A 19,140-nucleotide genomic window follows, 5' to 3' on the forward strand; every position below is an offset into this window, starting at 1 on the left:
TAGGGGGCAATCACTTTTTCACACAGGGCCATGTAGGTTTGGATTTTGTTTCCCCCTTAATAATAAAAACCTTCATTTAAAAACTGCATTTTGTGTTTACTTGTGTTATCTTTGTCTAATATTTAAATTTGTTTGATGATCTGAAACATTTAAGTGTGACAAACGTGCAAAAAAATAAGAAATCAGGAAGGGGGCAAACACTTTTTCACACAACTGTATATGCATACTTTGAATACTGTTCATGGTGTTGTCGAGATGGTTGTGGGGAGATGCTGCAGCAAAGAGCATCGCAATGAGCCAAGTTATAAGGGATGATTGGATGTTATTAGTCAGCTGGTAACCAATCAGCTAGTAAGCCACTGATTTTGAAGCATGAGTGATACAACTGATGCCAATCAGCAACCCTGTCTCCTGATAAAATGCCTTCTCATACAACTAAACTGCATTCTCAATTACATTTGGGTTTCAGTTTTAAACATTTGGTTAACATTGTAAATTATAAAAACATGTTTAGGCAACAGAACTAATTGGTTAGGTTTATAAAACATCATGGTTTGGCTTAAAATAAGTTTGTTTGTTATGCTATTTAAGTTACAAACTTCAATTTAAATACATTTTGACTTTTGGTTTCACCTGAGATACAAACTCCTGTCTCCCAGGTGACAGTCCAGTGTTTGTTTGACCCAGCTAGCCATCCCGACCTACTCCGCCTGCTGACTTCCCAGGACTTTGAATTTGTGATACGTCGGAAGAAAATGCTTTTCCATGGAAACGTAATTGACAATGCAGTTTTGTTGTATGGGAACATCATTCTTAAGGGGATCAGGCTACAATCAGCCAATACAAGTGAGACGCACTAGCACTAACATTTATATAGATGAAGATGACAGCTCTACCTCTGTCACAGTCCATCTTACTCCATCCATTATTCACTCTCCAATTGACTGGCCCAATGTGAGGTAGCCAGCCCTCTGCGACCCAGAAGAGCATAAGTCATTTGTGCCGGACTACCCATCTGTCTCGCAGATTCACTTCGCTAACAACAACTTCACACTTTACTTTATTCCCCCCCAAAAGATAAATTAATTTTTTTTTAATTTTATTACATTTTTTATTTAATTTTTCTCCGTAGAGCAGTTTGCTCGGCTTTGAAGAACGTTACTAACATGGCTGTGTGTTGCATGTTAACAGCAGGTATGGTCAGTTCATTTCAGTCACAATGGATCTCTATAATAACCACTGCTACACTGCTAGAAAATATCAATCAAGTTTTATTCATGTCGCACCTTTCAAAGAAATCAAATGCAATCCGAAGCCTTTACAAGTGATTGACAGGACAAAAACCAGACGGACAAGAAGCAAAGATAGGAGATTAAACATGTTCAAAAAATACTCATATCTACAACACTCACGCATATTTGTCTTGTGACATATAGCATGGAGGATGTGCCACATACAGTGCTTCTAAAGCATGTGCTGTCATGTCCAAGTTTCCTTAGTTTTGCTCTAGGGTTGCGCATTCTTCTACTTCAAAAGAGAGAGATAGTGAAAGAGGGGCACACTGCATGCATATACAGTACACTTCATTCCATGCACACCCATTTAGACAGAAGGGGAAACACAGCTTCCCTTGTGGTTTCCTTCCTTGAGCATGTTCTGTTCTTCAAAGCAAATTCAGATTCATGCATATCTGCATCTTATGGAGGCTGTCTTTAGTAGGATAAGCATAATGAGGCAGCACTGCAGCACATTGAACAACTGCTTCTCCGGCCCTTTCTTCACATGCACCTCAGATCTTGTCTTTCACTTGCAGGCCGGATGACCGCCCTCCATCATCACACTCTGCGGGACATCCAACAGAAGATAACACGCAAGAGGTGCGGGGTTTTATTCTGACACAGCGAGCCTGTAAACCACAGTGTAATCAGATGTAGAGACAGAGAAGCTGCAGGGATTAAGGGTGTCTAAGTGTAGGTGCAATGAAGGACAAAATGGTAGATAGTAAAAGGAGAACACGGATGGTATGTAGAGCCGCAAACGGAGGCTTAGCGTAATCAATATTGTTTATGAGAGGGTGTGTGTGTGTAAGGAAGATAAGGAAAGTGTGCAGAACATGAGCACAACATAGGTCACTGAATATCTGCAGTGCACCTGGAGGTGAAGAACATGGCAAAGGTAAGTTTTAAATCCATGTGGGGTTTTCATGCCTCTCCATAGATACAGATATGTTCAGAAATCTCACTCTGATTAGAGGCTTCAAGGCACAAGCTGCATTCTAAAAGTAATGTAGAAAGAGCACACACCTTCATTTATAGTTTATAGCTTATTTTTGATCAATTTGCATCAAAATATACAGTCAACTTCTCAAAAGGATGTATGCTGTTTGTTTTTAATTCTACGAGTCCAAATTTGCACTAAAATAATTCAGTTTTGTTTTTTCTAGTTCTCATATATTTTTCAGTTAAAGAATCCTTCAGTTGTAACAGCATTGTCCGTGTTCTCTCCCAGAGCTGCATCAAAAATACAAATTTTTATTTTTCACATTTTCTTTTCAAGTCATGCCCCCCCCTCCCCCCACTTTTTTCATATGTTTTCAGGCATTGTTTGTTTGTTCAGCACACTTCACATGCATCTGCTCCAACAGCCCCTCCCATTTCCGAGTGGAAGCCATCCACACATTTCCCCCGTCGGCTGAACACAACAGCCGCATTCTGGAAAATCTTTCATAGGTTGACAATTGCCATTAACAAGGGGGGAGGAGGCACCTCCGTTCCAGCGGCTGACTTATTCAAATCACTCCCTCTTGGAACAACTACAATGATAACAAAGCAGCCGTATCTTATTATGTGTAATTATAATTGACAGGTATCCAAAATCAGATTTTGTGCACGTGGATTTATGTGCGCAACATTCACAGATATCGGTGTCTCTTCTGGTTTGTTGGGCTCAGCCAGCTGGAAAGGAAGTGTAAGTAAATATAATCTGAAGACAGAGGTGCAGTGCAGCTGTATGAGGCATATGTGCCTGACTATTTGAGAACCAGAAGAGACAAATTCATTTGAAAGAAAAAAAAAAAAAGAAAGGAAATATGCCATTTCTCATAACACACAACAGAAAGTTACAATCAAAACCTTTTACAGTTCAACAGAAATTTAAGTTATCCTCCACTTTAATGTAAAAAACTAAAGATATATAATGACAGAGCAGCTAGTGCGCATATATTTCCATTTTTCAAAATAGGAAGAAATAGTTCAGGGACATATTTTTGGAGACAACATCCAGGATTCAAACATCCTGCAGACATGTGACATTGAACATCATCCTTGGCCCCTGTTAAAATCTGTCTAAAATATTTTGAGATACTTTACTCAAAATACCCCAAAACAGACCGACAGACAAAAGAACAAACAAACAGATAGAGAGAGGTGAAAACATTGCCTCATTGGCGGCAGAGGTACTGATATAGGGCTGAGGGAACATAGTTCTGAGGGACAATAGGGGTGAGGGAACATAGTTCTGAGGGACAATACGGGTGAGGGAACCTGGGTCCAGGAAACAGGGCAGAGGAAACATAGGGCAGAGAGAACATAGTGCAGAGGGAACATGGGTCCAGGAAACAGGGCAGAGGAAACATAGGCCAGAGAGAACATTGAGCAGTAAGAACATTGGGCCAAAAGAACATTTGGCCAAAAGAACATTTGGCCGAGGGAACATAGGGCCAAGAGAACATAGGGCAGAGGGAACATGGGTCCAGGAAACAGGGCAGAGGAAACATAGGGCAGAGAGAACATTGAGCAGTAAGAACATTGGGCCAAAAGAACATTGGGCCAAAAGAACATTGGGCCAAAAGAACATTGGGCCGAGGGAACATTGGGCAGTAAGAACATTTGGCCGAGGGAACATAGGGCAGAGGAAGCATTGGGCCGAAAGAACATTGGGATGAGGGAACAGAGGGCTGAGGTAACATCATATTGGCCTGCTTTGTAACAATGTGTTAAATCATTTGGTGCAAATAAGGATCTTAAAGCGTCAGTTCTTCAGGTCTGAAGCTAAAATTACACAGTTGAAAAGTAATTTTCATTGCCTTCCAATCCAGGGATTTAGTCACCATCTGGTGCTTCTAATGAGTGCATGATGACTCATTACCTGCTGTATTTATTCTCTTAATGGTTTTGAGAAGACAGGGCTCCTCTAACAGTATTTGCAGTTTGTAAAAAGTCTGCAACTCCTGGATATTACAAAACTGATTTTGACAATTAAAGTATTACTACTGTCAAAACACTGACTATATTGCGTAACTGTCATCACAATATAAAGTTGTGAAATACACAAAGACATCTTGTACATTATGTAATGGAATACAGTGAACACAAAGGCATTTATCTAACTTTTTGTCTAACTTTAACTTGTGTGTGAAATTCTGACCTCAATATTTCAGACTACAAACTCACGTTTATTTCAAAACGTTTATTTACTGTTCCAAATTCATAGCACATCATTTCTAGGAGACAGGGTTGAACATAACGTAACGTTGTGTGTTAACATGACGTGATACAATATAACATGACATGACATTGTGCGATATAACAATACATTACAGAATGTTGACAGAGAAGCTGGTCTTGTCTCTATTTCACTGACATTTTCCAAAATGCTCAAGGCTGGTAGAAAAACTACGATTGAACGTGATGTGTTTTGTACATGCTGGGGATGAAGCCTGGCTGAACTAAAACAGCTGGTCAACAGAGGGCATTATCCTACCATGGAAGAATGGATCCTTTCAAAATAAAAGATTGTAAAAAGTTATTTGAACTTCATTTGTGTGCTTTTGATGCCTCGCTTGCTGTTTGCAGTGAATGAATTTGGAATATTGACTAAAATGGCTTTTATGTGGCACAGCCCCACTTTTACGCAACACAAAATAAGCTGCACCTCATCTAAATGCTGCCCAACACTTTCTGCAACAACATCTAAGTTGTATAAATACTGGATTGGCACTTGTTTTGGATTTATTTGAATTAGGATAGGGAGTTTATTTGAATGGGGGACTGTCTTAGCTATATTTCAACTTACAGCTACAACTGGGAATCTAAAGGGTCTTGGTTAGAGGCTCCAGTTTATTGGAGGAGGGGTCAAACTTAATCAATTTTTGTGACATATTTTCAGTACTTATGTTACGTTTTACTTAGTTTAAATTCTTACATTAAGCCCAACCATGATGTTTTTCCTAAACCTAACTAAGTGGTTTTATTGGAATTCACAATGTTAACCACGTGTTTTTCCAGTGTGCTAGGAAGTGACGCCAAGGAATCTGACAAAGCGTCAATAAGTTGGAATGAGATCATGTTGGTATTTCCTAACCTGAATATGATTCCTTGATCAAGATTCAATGGAGGTTCGAGGCGGGTTTGTCAGCTCATTACACAGTCCGCACTCCTTCCATAACAACTCATTCTGCTGCTGCCACCACTCTTCCTGACCCAGATTCACACCAATTAATAGGTGATATTTCTGGCAGCTAAGAACTGTTAAAAACTAATAATGCAGTTTTTCCTTTCAGAGCGAGGGAAGTGCCTCTACATAAGGATTTGGATATATGGCTCTGGAGCTCTGGAGCTCAGCTCCCCCGATTCTGATCCCATCCCCCGGGTGAAAACTGGATTCGGCCCACTCTCTGCCTCCGAGAGCCTCTGGAGCTCCGTTCCCTCCCCACATAAGCTAACGCTTAAATACGGATGAAATTGAGTGCTTGCAGTCACAGCTTTGTTCTATTTTGATGCTCTCCATTTCTACATTTGAAGAGTTCCCTTAATGTGTCTCTAGTGTTGTTGTTTTTCTCTTTCTCACCACCCTCGAAAAGCTCAGTACTTTTTTTGTCACCTTTTAAATATGAACTTTATCCTCCTGCTTTATTAGCTCGTTAGTAGCAACTATTTATGGAATGGTAGAAGACAAGTAAAAAAACAATAAATTTACTCCCGTTATTCCTCACACTTCACAAATACTTTCAACTTTGTTTTCTATAGTGTATTAAATGCCATCGATACACTGTTATCCAGTACACAGAAGGTATGACTACAGTACTAAGCATTGCCGTAAACATCAGAGCTGCAAGTATGATATTCAGGATTCGTCTCACTCACATAAACTCAATCAGGAATTATACAGCATTTCTTTAGAAGTGCAAATATATTGTTGTATTGAGCCCACGACTTGTATAAATACCTGACATTATCATAGTTGCATTTTGAATCTGCAGAGCACGAAATTTAATGACAGCTGAGAATAATTAATTTGTTTTGGGGAAACTGTTAGTGACCCAGTTTTGAAAGTTGTCTGGTTTCTCAAGGATGTTGTTTGTGTGAACAATGCGCCACTTCTGAAAACTTCATTCCAAGGGGCTTTCAATTAATGCCTGTGCTTCACAGAGTGCATCAGTTTTCACCAATTTGAACGGGGAGTGAGAAAGGTCAATTACTTGCTCATAAAGAAAGACTCAAGAGATCTCATCCTTTTCCCTCCGACAGATGTAAGAGTCTGTATTAGCAAGGACGCATGCTTGTATTGTGGTCCCTAATGCTGCTTATGTTTTGAATTACGTTCTCTAAACTTCCGTCTTCACAGGAAACAACTTCTTTAGCCAACAACAAAAGTACTTATAGGTTTTGGAAAAGATCATGGTTTGGGTTAACATAAATGATGGAAGTGGGGTTACCCAAGTATGGAGGTTAGGTGACAAATAAATCAAAGTTCACTTCTGGTTTCACACGGGACAAGAACAGCGGTCTCTTGGGGGACTGGGACCCCAACTTCCTGCCTAGTTGGAGTTTGCTGCTCTTTATACATCCTGGCTCACGATTACGTGGATTACATACAAATTGATTGTGTCTAGATACAGCTACGAACTAGCTGGTATACATTCTAACTTACTAACGACACTACTTTCTGATCTGGGGCGGGGGGGGTCATAAGGTAAAATGGAAACTGAAACAGCAAATAAGCCTCTGTCATTTGTCCTGTAATTTTTCAGTGGATAGATCATTTTAAGTTTTTTATTTCATGTCTAGGATTGCCAAAGAAATTGGATTTACATAATGATAAATAAGTAAAGAGAGACATGACACACAATAAAGGTCTTGTGGCAATTGTGTGGTGTATTTTGTGGTAACGAGGCTACCATGACACTCCTTTGGCATAGATTCTGAACCGTACTCGAGGGATGAGAGATATTCCCTTGATTGGTGTTTTAATGGTGGTGGAGACTACGTTGCTCCAGAATCTCCCAGACACAAAATACCTTCTGTATTGTTCTGTGGACAATCACGTTATCCTAAACTTGCCACTCAACACGCTTTTCAGGGCGCTTTCACATGCCAAATATTTAGTCATTTTAAATCTAACTCTAGTGCTTTTTCTTTTTGGGAATGTAGAACGCAGCAATTGTACAATCTGGTGTGTATCAAAACAACCAGTTCGAGACTACCTCTTGCAGGCAGTTTCAGACCGGTTGTTTTAGGTCCTCACCAGAGCGAGTCTCCAAGAGAACCCCGGTGTGGTTCGATCGCAGTAAGAACATAAACTGACCCAATTGCAGGAGCTGAACCAAAACGTGGGGGTTTATGGCAAGCCTGCTCGGTCATTTGTTGAGATGGTCACAGGTAAACGAAAGGTTTGAACTTGAACTTCTTCTGCTGACAAAAAGTAAAGTTGACACTTTGTCACGTCAGTCGCTAGTCTTGTGACTCCTTTTTCATTCACTAGTCACATGTGTCGTTAGTCACTCGAAAGGACAGCCATTTGTTAGTCAGTCAAGTTATCGCCTAAAAGACACTATGCATGTATCCAGTCGACGTACCCTCATACAACGGTTTCTATTATATCGAACAAAAAGTTACTTCTCCTTTCTCGTGCATTTTCCAACAAAAGCCAGCAACACGTGTCCATTTCCGCTTGCTACATACATACAGTATTCAAAAATAAACCTCCGTCTTCACAGGAAACAACTTGCATGTTTGGGTAAAAAAATGACTTGGTTAGGTTTAGGAAAAGATTGTCGTTAAAATAACTACGGAAGTGTCGTAAGTACGCAAGTTACTTGACAAATAAATCAACGTTGACCTCTCGTTTAACATGGGGGTGATTACGTGGATAACGTATAAAATGATTTTGTGGCATATATCTACGAATTACAGTTCATTATTGTTTTGTAGGTATTGCTACGAATGCTGGATGAGCCCAGCCTGAACCAGTGAAAACTGACACACCATCTCCGACACGTCCAAAACTGACACTAGAGGGGGAACAAGAGCATCATAGTTTGAAGCTTAGGGCCACTGACCAAGCATCAGTGTGATGAGGCTGTGTGAGGATGTGTTGTCAGTTCCTATGCTTGGCAGTAATGCTGTTACCCGAACAAGCCCCATGTGACCGAGTAATTGAGCATTATTTTTAAAGTCATGAAATGGTATTGTATGTTATATCAATGTCGCCTCAATATGGATAAACTACATTTGAGGTGCATTTGCTCTCCATATCACACAACTGGTTTTTTTTTTGCTGCTGAAAGGAAACCTGGAATTATAATTGAAACCATATATTCCAAGCTGCCATAGACAGATGTGAGAGGTTGAACAATTCAATTTCAATTCAATATCCCAAGACCAGAAGGCTCATTGCATCCCTGCTTTCTTTCCTGTGATTCATGTACTGTATGTCAGGGCCTGCCAGCAATCCCGATTGACATGAAAATGTTCCACGTCAGTGTGGGTTCACCACATATTAACACCATCACACACCTGCAGAAGGCCTGGGGGACAAAGGTCAGTGAAGATGTCAAGATGTCCCATGTCAGTGGATATGCCGCGTTAAAGCCAGACATATGGATACAAAGAAACACAGGGTGAGTCTTGATCTCTGTTTGTAAAGTAAGAAGTTACAGAGAGCCTGTCTATGTGGGAAAAATAATCTGCCGTTGGTCGGTTTGACACGACTTTCCTTCTGCTCTGTTTAGTAATACTTTTCAAAAGTAAACGCTCTGAATATTTGCCTATATGCACCAATTGAATGTACTCTTTACAGCTAATTCATGTCTAATTGCTATTTATGAACATTAGTTTCTTCACATTTTCACCTACTCTTGTCCCCCAGAGTTCCCCCTCCGTTTCAACATAATCTCCATCACCATTCATCAGAGACTCTTCCTAAACTGCGTCTGCGTAGCATGAAGAGAAGCACACCCTGTGATTGACAGGAAGAGGTGCTGTCCTTTGTTGAATGCTTGCATGATTGCTGAGTTTGGCTAACAGGATTTCCAGAGGGGGCAACTGCAAAGTGCTCAATTATGTTTGCACGCCTCACTGACTGCTTTAAAAGAGCAGAAAGTACTGATGGATATGGGGGATTGGCAGCTTTAAGCTTTTCTTTATTTAATTCAATCACATTTGAGAAAAAAAAGCAAAGAATTTTGAGAAAGCAAAAGGATCCAACAGACTTTACGACAACCAGATTATGTGTTGCACTCAGTTATGTGTTGCAGCACTGTAGGAGCTGAGTAGATCTGAACACATCTACACTGATAGTAGAGATAGCAGAGACCGGTAGAGATCTTTGTGTTAAAGACGGTAGCACAGGAAGGTGGTCTGTGTGAATCTGGAAGTCTTGAATTAGTTATGATCTGGTTTTTGGGAAAACCTAACAGTAATGTACCGCTTCTGTCTGAAGTGCTCTGTGTAGTAGCTAACTTAGACATAACATTCTGTAAAACAGAATTGTTCGGTCAGGAAATATGGTGCCAAGCTAGGAAGAGATATTGGGATGGATCAGCACAGTGGAGGCAAATAACTCAGCTTTCACTGATCCGTTGATGTCCTTTCTTGGAAAGCCGCTTAGAATGCGGTCAAAACATGATGGTTTAATCATAATGGAGATTTTATGAAGCAAGGACTTGTGGCTTTTACTTTTCTTTTTTTTTTTTTTTACCAAATTCCAAAGTTTATCGTTGGAGCAGCAATTTCATTCAAAGAAGATATTTCCCTCAGGGTATTTCATCAGGCTCCTTAAAGCTAGGGTTGGTCATCTGGAGAAACTAACAATGGACAAACAAGACCTTGATTGAAAAGTACAAAAAATCGATCTATGGTTAAAATCCACCCCAGAGCTGCCAACTCTTTTCCAAAGAAATTAGCTAGCAGCACTATAGCTACTAAAAGTCAATTAATCTAGCAAGAAAGACGGCAAGTCAGCAACACTCACAGCCCGTCCTGTCAGACCTCCCTCCAAAGCCACTCCCCCAAAATTATCATTATGAACATAAACAACAAACATGGATATCGTTAGAACTCACAACTATCAATCTATCAGCTTGTGGAATACTGGTGACTGGAGAATTTCATCTTTCAACCATATTCCGTATATAAGAAGTGGACATAGTCATCGTGACGTCACCCATTGTTTTGTAGACGACGACCATTTTGAGGCCTTGTGTTCGGCAATTCACCATCTTGGATTACAACCGTCCCTATGTTGTTGTTTTTTTGCAAACAATGAACAGTAGTTATCATATTTGGAATGTGGAGTGACATAGAGACGCTGTATATGGCTCTGGTAGCGTCAGCGACCTGTCAGTCATAGTAAGTCCGCCCTAAAGCATACCCTGCTTTATGGTCTATTTGACTCTAAATGGACCATCATTTACTAAATGAACATCATGCTATATTGAAGAAGACTTGAAACGAGAGATTAAGACCATAAACTCATGTTTACAATGTTTACTGAGGTAATAAATCAAGAGAGAAGTAGAGTCATTTTCTCATAGACTTCCATACAATAGGACTTATTTTTGCAAGGTTGCCACCTGCTGATAAAAAATACATTCATGAAGATGATTACCAGTCCTAGCTTTAACTGCTGGATTTGTAAACAGACAACTGTTGCTAACAACGTTACCGTATCACCTTAAATGGTGATATGTCAATACTGTGCCTACAGCTGGTTTCCACTGCCTCCAATTGACCAAACAATTGTAGGCTAAGAGCCAGATTGATGTTTTTAACCCCATTTTAACGCTGTTCATGGCAGGCAACATGTACAGTATGTACATATATAGTCATTTTGGGACCACATAAACAGGCTTGTAATTCTAAGAACCATAACTTTGGTACTTATAAACTCATTTGGTCCCATTACACAGCTCTGCTAAAACATGTAATCATCAAAACATACCACAGTCAAGCCAACAGTATGCATTTAAATCCTGTGGACAACATGTAATTAACATGCAATGAGGTGAACACTCCACACCTGCACTCTTGGCAATGATGCAATCAATCAGAATTGCATGTCTGCCTTTCAACTGTCTGCTATATGCACTCCATCCGCCTCAGAGCCAAGCAGGTGCAGCTGCTGGGAAACTGCAATGACAATCATCTCCTTTTAGACCGGATTGGCTCTCCAGCTGTTTCACACTCATTCATCGGGCACCGACACCAAAAGACCCGAGCAATATTATAACGAACGCTGATATAATTTGCTTTGGCGCTTCTTTCAAAAGCGCTCCATGAACGTCAGAGTAGAAACATGAAAAGCTATTTTTATAAGTACTCCTCTGTTTCTCTGGTAATGGCAAAGGATAAAAAATGATGTAAAGTCACTGTTCAGATTCATCTGATGACAAGAACTGCACTCATATCCTGTCTTTGTTGGTTGTTGTCCAATTACAATGGCTCCATGGAATCTAAGAAGCTTATATGCAACAAACCAATGGTACAGCTGGCAGGGGTTAAGTCAGAGTTGAACCAATTTCAAGGATTTTACTCATTACTTCATCATGTGGAGGACAGCAAACATCATGAAAGAAAGCTAACAGCTGGATTCGTCCTGCTGTCTGTAAGTGTAACGGGTGTAGTTAGGACCCAGGAGCAGTACGACAACACCGGGACTGGTATGATTTAAGTTCTTTATTTTCAACACATGACAGGCAGAAGATTCTCCAGAAGAATCAGCGATAGGTTTCTCGTGGTCAAGGACAGAAAGGCTGAGTAAGTTACCAGGGCAGAGGCAAGGTGAGGTAGTCCGGGACAGGCAGGGTCGGTAACAGGGAATCAGTCCATGGGTGAATGCGGGAAAGTTTAGGGTGAATGCGGAGAACGATCTGGCAGTGAGTGTGTGTGAGGCAGGGGTTTAAATAGTGAAGAGGCAGAGTGAGCAGGTGAGAGTGATGAGCTGATTAGGTGAGTGTGACTGACTGGCAGGTGCACTGAATGAACTGATTAGGTGAGTGAAAGGTGGAAAAAGCTAGACAGAAGTGACAGAGCTGTGACAGTAAGCAGTAGTCTTACAATGGCAATTAAACTCCATTGTGGACTTTCTGGCATCTGTCTAGAACCATAGATATATTTAAAATGAAGAAGCACAGCCAATCGTCAAAAACTATAAAGCACGAGCAAAATGATAGACCTTCGGTGTCTCTAAATGTGCACGATAAGATAAAATAAGATAATCCTTTATTAGTCACGCAGTGGGGAAATTTACAGGATTACAGCAGGATAGTGGATAGTACAAACAAGATCACAACAAGTATTATAAATAAGTAAATACGTAATAATAGTAAAGAATATTAAATAAGTAAAGAAGTAAAAAATCATCAATAAATAAAATATCATATATACAGACAGAATAGTTGTTGTGCTGCACAGTGTATTTGTACTGCATGTGGTGGAAAAAAATCTTTTTAACCTCTCTGTGAGAAATAATCACGATGGAACTTCTTAAAGTATTAAAAACATATTTAATGAACAGACACTTCAATCATAATTCAGCTGAATGGATAGAGCTCTTTCCCCACGAATGGTTCGGAGGTCTAACAATAATGAAAAAACAAAACAGAGTATATATGCGCGTTATCTCGTCTCCTCTCCCTTCACCCTCCCCCTCGCAGATGTTGTTGGCCGCTGCACCCATCAAGGCCAGCTTCCCAGCCTTTTCGTGGGAAGAGGGTTAGGGTGATATATGCAGGTTTAAGCGATACAAGTTATAACTAAAAGAACCATATGATAAATTTCCACCACACTGCACATATTTGTAGTGTTGTGTTGTGTTGTGTGATCTACTGGGAGCACAGCTGGTTGTGCGGCCTGACGGCGGCAGGAAGGAAGGACCTGCGATACCTCTCCTTCACACACCGGGGGTGAATCAGCCGGCGGCTGAAGGAGCTGCACAGAGCTGCCAGGGCGTCCTGCATGGGGTGAGAGGTGTTGTCCATCAGGGACAGCTCAGCCATCATCCTGTCTCCCACCACCTCCACCGTATCCAGTGGATAGCACTTCGGTTTCAAACAGTCTTGCTCTCTTGTCATTTATATGCAAAAAGACAGAAAGTTCCCAGTTCGCTTCGGTTTTATTTCTACAGCCATAAAGTAACTGATGCTCAACATGTTCCAGGAGCTATTTAACAAGACTGTCATGTGTTTAGCGATGTCTTACATTTTCCAGAATACCTTCAAGAATGATCTCTTGCTTGATTAATGCTTGTTAGATGCATCTGTGGGTTTTGCTTGCTGTTAAAGCAACATTAATAAAGCTGCAAGAGTTTTCACACTCGATTGAGTGTCTGAGCGCCCTCTGGAGAACTTGGAACGGTGTCACAGATTTCTTTCCGTATGTTGCTTTTGGTTCTTGTTTAGTCACATTCGCCTTAAAAGACTCTGCAGGGAGTTAGGCGACAAGAGGCCCGACTGTTCTCCCATCTGTCCCGCAGTGTGAGCTCCCTCTGGTGCCCGGGTCTCTCTCTGGTGAGCCCTTATGTGCCAAGTGAATTTCCCTTAAATTACACAATGAGCTGTCCCTCCCTGTGCGCTTTGTCCTTCCTGATGTTCCATTTGCACAGCAAAACATGAGATGTTCTTTGAAGTCCGGGATACGTTCATCTGTCCCACGCCGGAGAAAGTGAGTGCCATGTGCATGTTATGGCATTACCTTGCATAGCAGCTGTGAGTCTCGCAATGTTACAAGATCACGGGATCACACATCGCATGAATCCATCTTGTCAGGCTTTAAGTAATGCATTTCTCTCAGGCAAGACAACATACGGACCGGTCGACGTCCTTTAAGGAGCTACTGGCAGAGACGGGTGTGCCTTAGGTGTAGATGCTGCAACAGCATCAGTTCCGTCAGAACTAGGGAGTATTTGTTCATTGAAAGAAGAGCAAAGTACGGCACTGAAGGCTTTTCTTGATCCAAAAATGTTTTCGCTCTTCTCCCGACTGGCTTTGGCAGGAATTTTACTCACAGTTGTTTCATCCAACCACCTGCCAAGTATTTTTTTGTAATTGCCTGCCCTTCACCAAAGAGTTTCCACTGACACTTTCTGTGTCTATGTAACAAAGCATCTGGCGGGTCAGGTTAGTTTTGGCACGCTATCTCTGAACAAACACCTACATTGAGATGCTTAGAGCACCTGTTTGTCTGCTGTTATCCCACCGTAAGCACAGGCACAGCCCAGTACCAAGGTTTGTCAACCTGCTACTCCTAAAGTTGCTAACTTTAGGGATTCTAGGTTTGGGTAGAACCGGTCTGGGTTTTGGTGGGTTCCTCTTAACTGGCCAAAACAGTCCATGCAAGCCGTACTGCACTGCTTTGGATACGGATGCACAGGAACATGCCCTGTAGAGGCTTCTCTCACAGACACTCACAGATATAGTTACAGTTGGGAGGTGTTAAGATGTTGCATGTAACCACCATCGGGAAGTGATTTCTTGAATGCTTTTGGTTTTTTTTTGGTATGTGATAGCAATACCATCGTCCTAAGACACCTGAAGTGGCTAAGTGTAAAAGGGTTATTAAGTGTTTTAGAGTGGACACTCCTTCACTGTCTAACCTGGACAGTGCAGAGCTATATATACATATATATATATATATATGTATATATGTATATATATGTATATATGTATGTATATATACTGTATATGTATATATATTAGTGCTAATCCGTTGCACCACTGTATCGTATTGAATTTTGTGAACCGTTACACCCCTAATATATATCTATATATATTTATGTACAGCAGTATATCATATCAGTTCTTTTAAAGAAGTTAATCTTGAAACGATAGCAATTGTGAAATAAAGGGTCACCAAAACATCGTTAGTGTGACTCAGGTTGGGGATCTGTGTTCCACTCAACTCTGTGTTCTCTCACTTTCTCCTCCTTTCCTGTACGGTCTCTAACACCTTATTTTCAATAATGGCATGAAATATGCCAAACTGTATTTTTAAAGATTCCAATACCAGCAAATAATTGTATTGATTTCTCATTGATCTTTGTTACTTTTTAAAAGCACTGGAGGGGAAAAAAAACTCTCCAGCAAATAAGATTATTCTACTTTTTTCTAAAACAATTGCAAAGGCCTATGGACATTGGATGCATTACAAATTTGAAAGGTAAGAATGAAAGGAGTGGATCTGGACCCCTCTGCCTTTGTCATGGTTCCTTCAATCTTGCAGGGTAATCCTGAGACAAAATGAGTGCTTCAGACAGATGGCAGTGAGGAAGTAAGAAACTCATAAACTGTGTTTGTAGCATTCAGATTGTTCAGAATGTGTCGTTAGAAAAACCGTTCTGTCTAAAAAGAAAAATTGTGCCACTCACAATCTCAGTTTAATGGATTAACTGGAGGAGGCATGACAATGAACAACTGGGTAGCCCCGAGCAAAGCATGCACATTTATTTCTCTCTCAAAGCCCACGGGGGCAATGTCATAGTTCTCCTCATTTTCCATTTTCTGCAGCTGGTTTTAATGGATACACAATGCTGGATGGAATGACACACGCATGGAGTCTAGCATATAGCCAAGATGATTGAAATTAATTATGTTCCTCAGAGAGAACCTATCATTTCACACTATTAGCGTGTCTTTAGAAATAGCAATGTCAGTCCATTGGTCCATTAGTCTGTCAATCCAACACCTCCAGTGACTTCTCAGTCCTAGACTTATTACCATTATATGTAGAACATATAGAGGGGACTGATGACATTGATCCACTGACTTGCCATCTACTGCCACAAACACGCCTACTTCACCTCTTGTTCAGCATCATATGGCTCACCAAACTCCAAGAAGCCTCAGCTGTACTTTGACTTGAAGGTTATGCAACATGCTGACATGGTGTTGAGACTTTGAGCCAGCCACAACGCACTTCACTGTTTGTGGATTGTAGAAGATAAAAGATCAATATGGAGAAAGACGGGAAAAGATGCCTGTTTGGATTTCAGTGAGCAACAACATTTGGTAGGCTGTGTGGTTTAATTAATTTACGGGAAACTTTGCAGATCTTCAACCGCCTCTGTGTTACTGCAGCACGGGTAGAACAAGCAAAGTTCGGGAAAGTTGTAGGCTCGTCCTCCTCCTGATCCAAAAACAGGGGATGGAGGTGTTTGTGTTGCGTCAACAGTCCTTTGTAGATCTGTATCGTGCTAAACTGTAAGCCTGCCCACTTTTTAGTGGTCCAAAAGCAAAAGATTTGATTTAAATCCCTCCTGTAACCGTACATCGCTTCTTTATTCCACTTCACTGTGAAATACGTCACAGTACAGAAGCTAAAGACACGCTGACCTCCGTTTCACTGGGACTTTAACACAGATCATATAGTTTTATTTTCCTATTCATGCTACCATGTATTCTTAGTGCTCGTAGTTCAGGAAAGTAAAACATCAGTTGGGTTAAGATGCTACTGTTGGATTACAAAGCTGTGAATGGTCAGTATCCACCCTTCAGTTCCTTTCAAATCAAGCTTTATGTTTGCCACTGCTTTATGTTAAATCACATTTGAGAGTCTTCTGTCATATCTACAGCTGCACTGTGATTTTTCATTCTTTTGTTTATTCTGGTTTGTTCCATTTGAGCTAATTTTCCTTGTATTTTCTATCATTCTTTTTGTCTCCATTTTGTCCTGTCTATTGCCTTGGGTTTATTTGATATCTTCTTTTATAGCTTTTGTTATGCCTTATGTAAAGAGCTTTGAGTTGCTTTGTTGTTGAAAGGTGTCACATAAATACACTTGTCTTGCACTAATGCTCGTTTCTGTTTATTTGTTCCTTCTATTACGTTACATAGTAACCACATATGATATATATTGATACAGAAAGGTGTCTGCACCGTTTAATAGTCATTTTTAATCATTATCACCCACTTTATTTATTTTTCTATGTATGTTGGGTAGTAACTGATTTTATGTAATCAGGATTATGTAATTAAATTACAAAAAATGTATTACTATAATAAACCCAGATTACATTTTTAAAAAGTGTAATCAGATTATAGTTACATTGCTGAGGATTACATGATTGCAATCTTTAAAATTAATGTTTATGACAGCATGTTTTTGTGAGGGTATGGATTTGATTCAGTTCTGAATGCCAGATATATTCTTCTGTATGTTAAAGTAAGTTTGTCCTTTCCGGTTGCCATTTTTTTAATGATTTAAATAATATTTTTGTTTTGTAATGATTAATAAAACCTCCATTATCCATTATAATGGAGGTTTTATTAATTCTCATTTCCATTGAAAATGGAAAAAGAGCATGATGAGTAAGAGCAAAGTCCTATGTAGCCTTAGATAAATAAATAAAACACCATCCCATGTTATACACACCTTGTGAACAATGTAAAGCCACCCACAGGCCAAACTGTCCTGTTCAAAAAATCCCGCTGTCCTTCTCACTCATCCAACAACTGAGTTTCCTGCTGTAATGGGAAGTAAAACCTTCCCGGAGCATCTTTACTTCTAGTCTGGTTGCTAGACCCTCTAAAAGTATTTTCAACATTTACACACGTTTAGCCAGGCAACAAAGTAACTTCCACCCGTTTCACTGAAATAAATACATTTTATATTGATATTGTTGTATATTAAATGTTGATATTTGCCCTTCCATATTCGTCTGTGGTAGTGTTCAAAAGCACTTAAATCAGGGCTGGAGCGCATCTACTTGATGCGCTCCAGAGAGAGAGAGAGAGAGAGAGAGAGAGAGAGAGAGAGAGAGTCCTCCAACGGGAACACCGTTTGTCCTTCCTGCGTGTTAAATCTTTAATCCAACATCGTGCCTTCTAAAAGAAACACGCCAACAGATCAAATGTTCACACTCCGTCCGCAAGTATCGTATGACATTTCACAACTTCCTCCGCGTGGTTTAGTTTTGCTTCCACCGCAATTTATCCGAGCTGCCGCCAACTTTATGCCCACTGAGAGTTCTGTGTCTCACACAAGACGAGACTTTTCTGGAAGTTAAGCCACGGCCACGCAAACAGCTCCACTCAGTTGCATGAGACACAATCCAGCCGACGGGTTACGTGATGATGCATGCAGGGTTGACATTCCGCGACAAAAGCACCACTCTTCTTACCTTTTCTTCACTTGAGAACCGCCGGGTGTGCTGCGCTGCTCCCGCGCTTTGGTTCATGTTTCAGCACCGCGGACAGCTCCGGTCGGGAGAAAGGGGGGAAAAAAAGCTGCTGCCGAAAGCGATCACAGGGACCCAAACCGGCAGGAATACTGGTGTTCGTTATAAGCTGTTTACTGGTTCGTCCGTCTTCTCGGTGACACGCACGCGTTCTCAACCAATGATGCCGCTCGCGTAAAGACTGGTGCTGCGCCAGCTGTGAGCGCGAGCTGGCGGTTCATTCATCTGACAGTAACGCTCCAGCCAAGTTAGACCTCTCTAAGAGACAGCATTACAGGCTGTGAACAATGCGGCAATGAAAATAAAACTGTAAAGGTTTACAATCCACCCCCCCCCCCCCAATCCTAGAATCATCACTAGACTCGTGGGGACAGTTGCTGGCACAGGAATTAAGCTTTTTTTTCCCTACTGAAGTAAAAGCTATTATTCCCAGTAGACCGGGTTGCATAACATGATACAACTGATGACAACAGCTCGCTGCATGTTTACAGAGCTACATTTCTTACACTGTTAATATTAACATCGCTCTAGTTTCCATTTGTTTCTATCTCAATGAAGTTATTTTTCCGTGATTGCAAATAGTGAGGGATGTGCTATATTATGTGATTTTATTATACAGAAAGCATTTTACTGTGGCAAAGCAAGGTAAGGTATATATATATACATATATATATATATATATATATGTAT

General features: G+C 40.6%; 1 protein-coding gene across 2 annotated transcripts in view; it reads right to left on the reverse strand.

Annotated features, from left to right (window-relative positions):
* LOC116395821 (inactive dipeptidyl peptidase 10-like) overlaps nucleotides 1-18,638 on the reverse strand; it is a 134,179-nt gene extending 115,541 nt beyond the window's left edge. For both annotated transcript variants that reach the window (XM_031869969.1, XM_031869968.1), the window contains exon 1: nucleotides 18,394-18,638. In XM_031869969.1, the coding sequence (XP_031725829.1) occupies nucleotides 18,394-18,450 (57 nt within the window). In that variant the 5' untranslated portion in view covers nucleotides 18,451-18,638. The remainder of the gene's footprint in view (nucleotides 1-18,393) is intronic.
* Nucleotides 18,639-19,140: the final 502 nt, after the last annotated feature.

The sequence above is a fragment of the Anarrhichthys ocellatus genome, unplaced genomic scaffold (assembly GCF_004355925.1).
Source record: "Anarrhichthys ocellatus isolate YVR2014 unplaced genomic scaffold, GSC_Weel_1.0 scaffold50, whole genome shotgun sequence".
Classification (NCBI taxonomy): Eukaryota; Metazoa; Chordata; class Actinopteri; order Perciformes; family Anarhichadidae; genus Anarrhichthys; species Anarrhichthys ocellatus.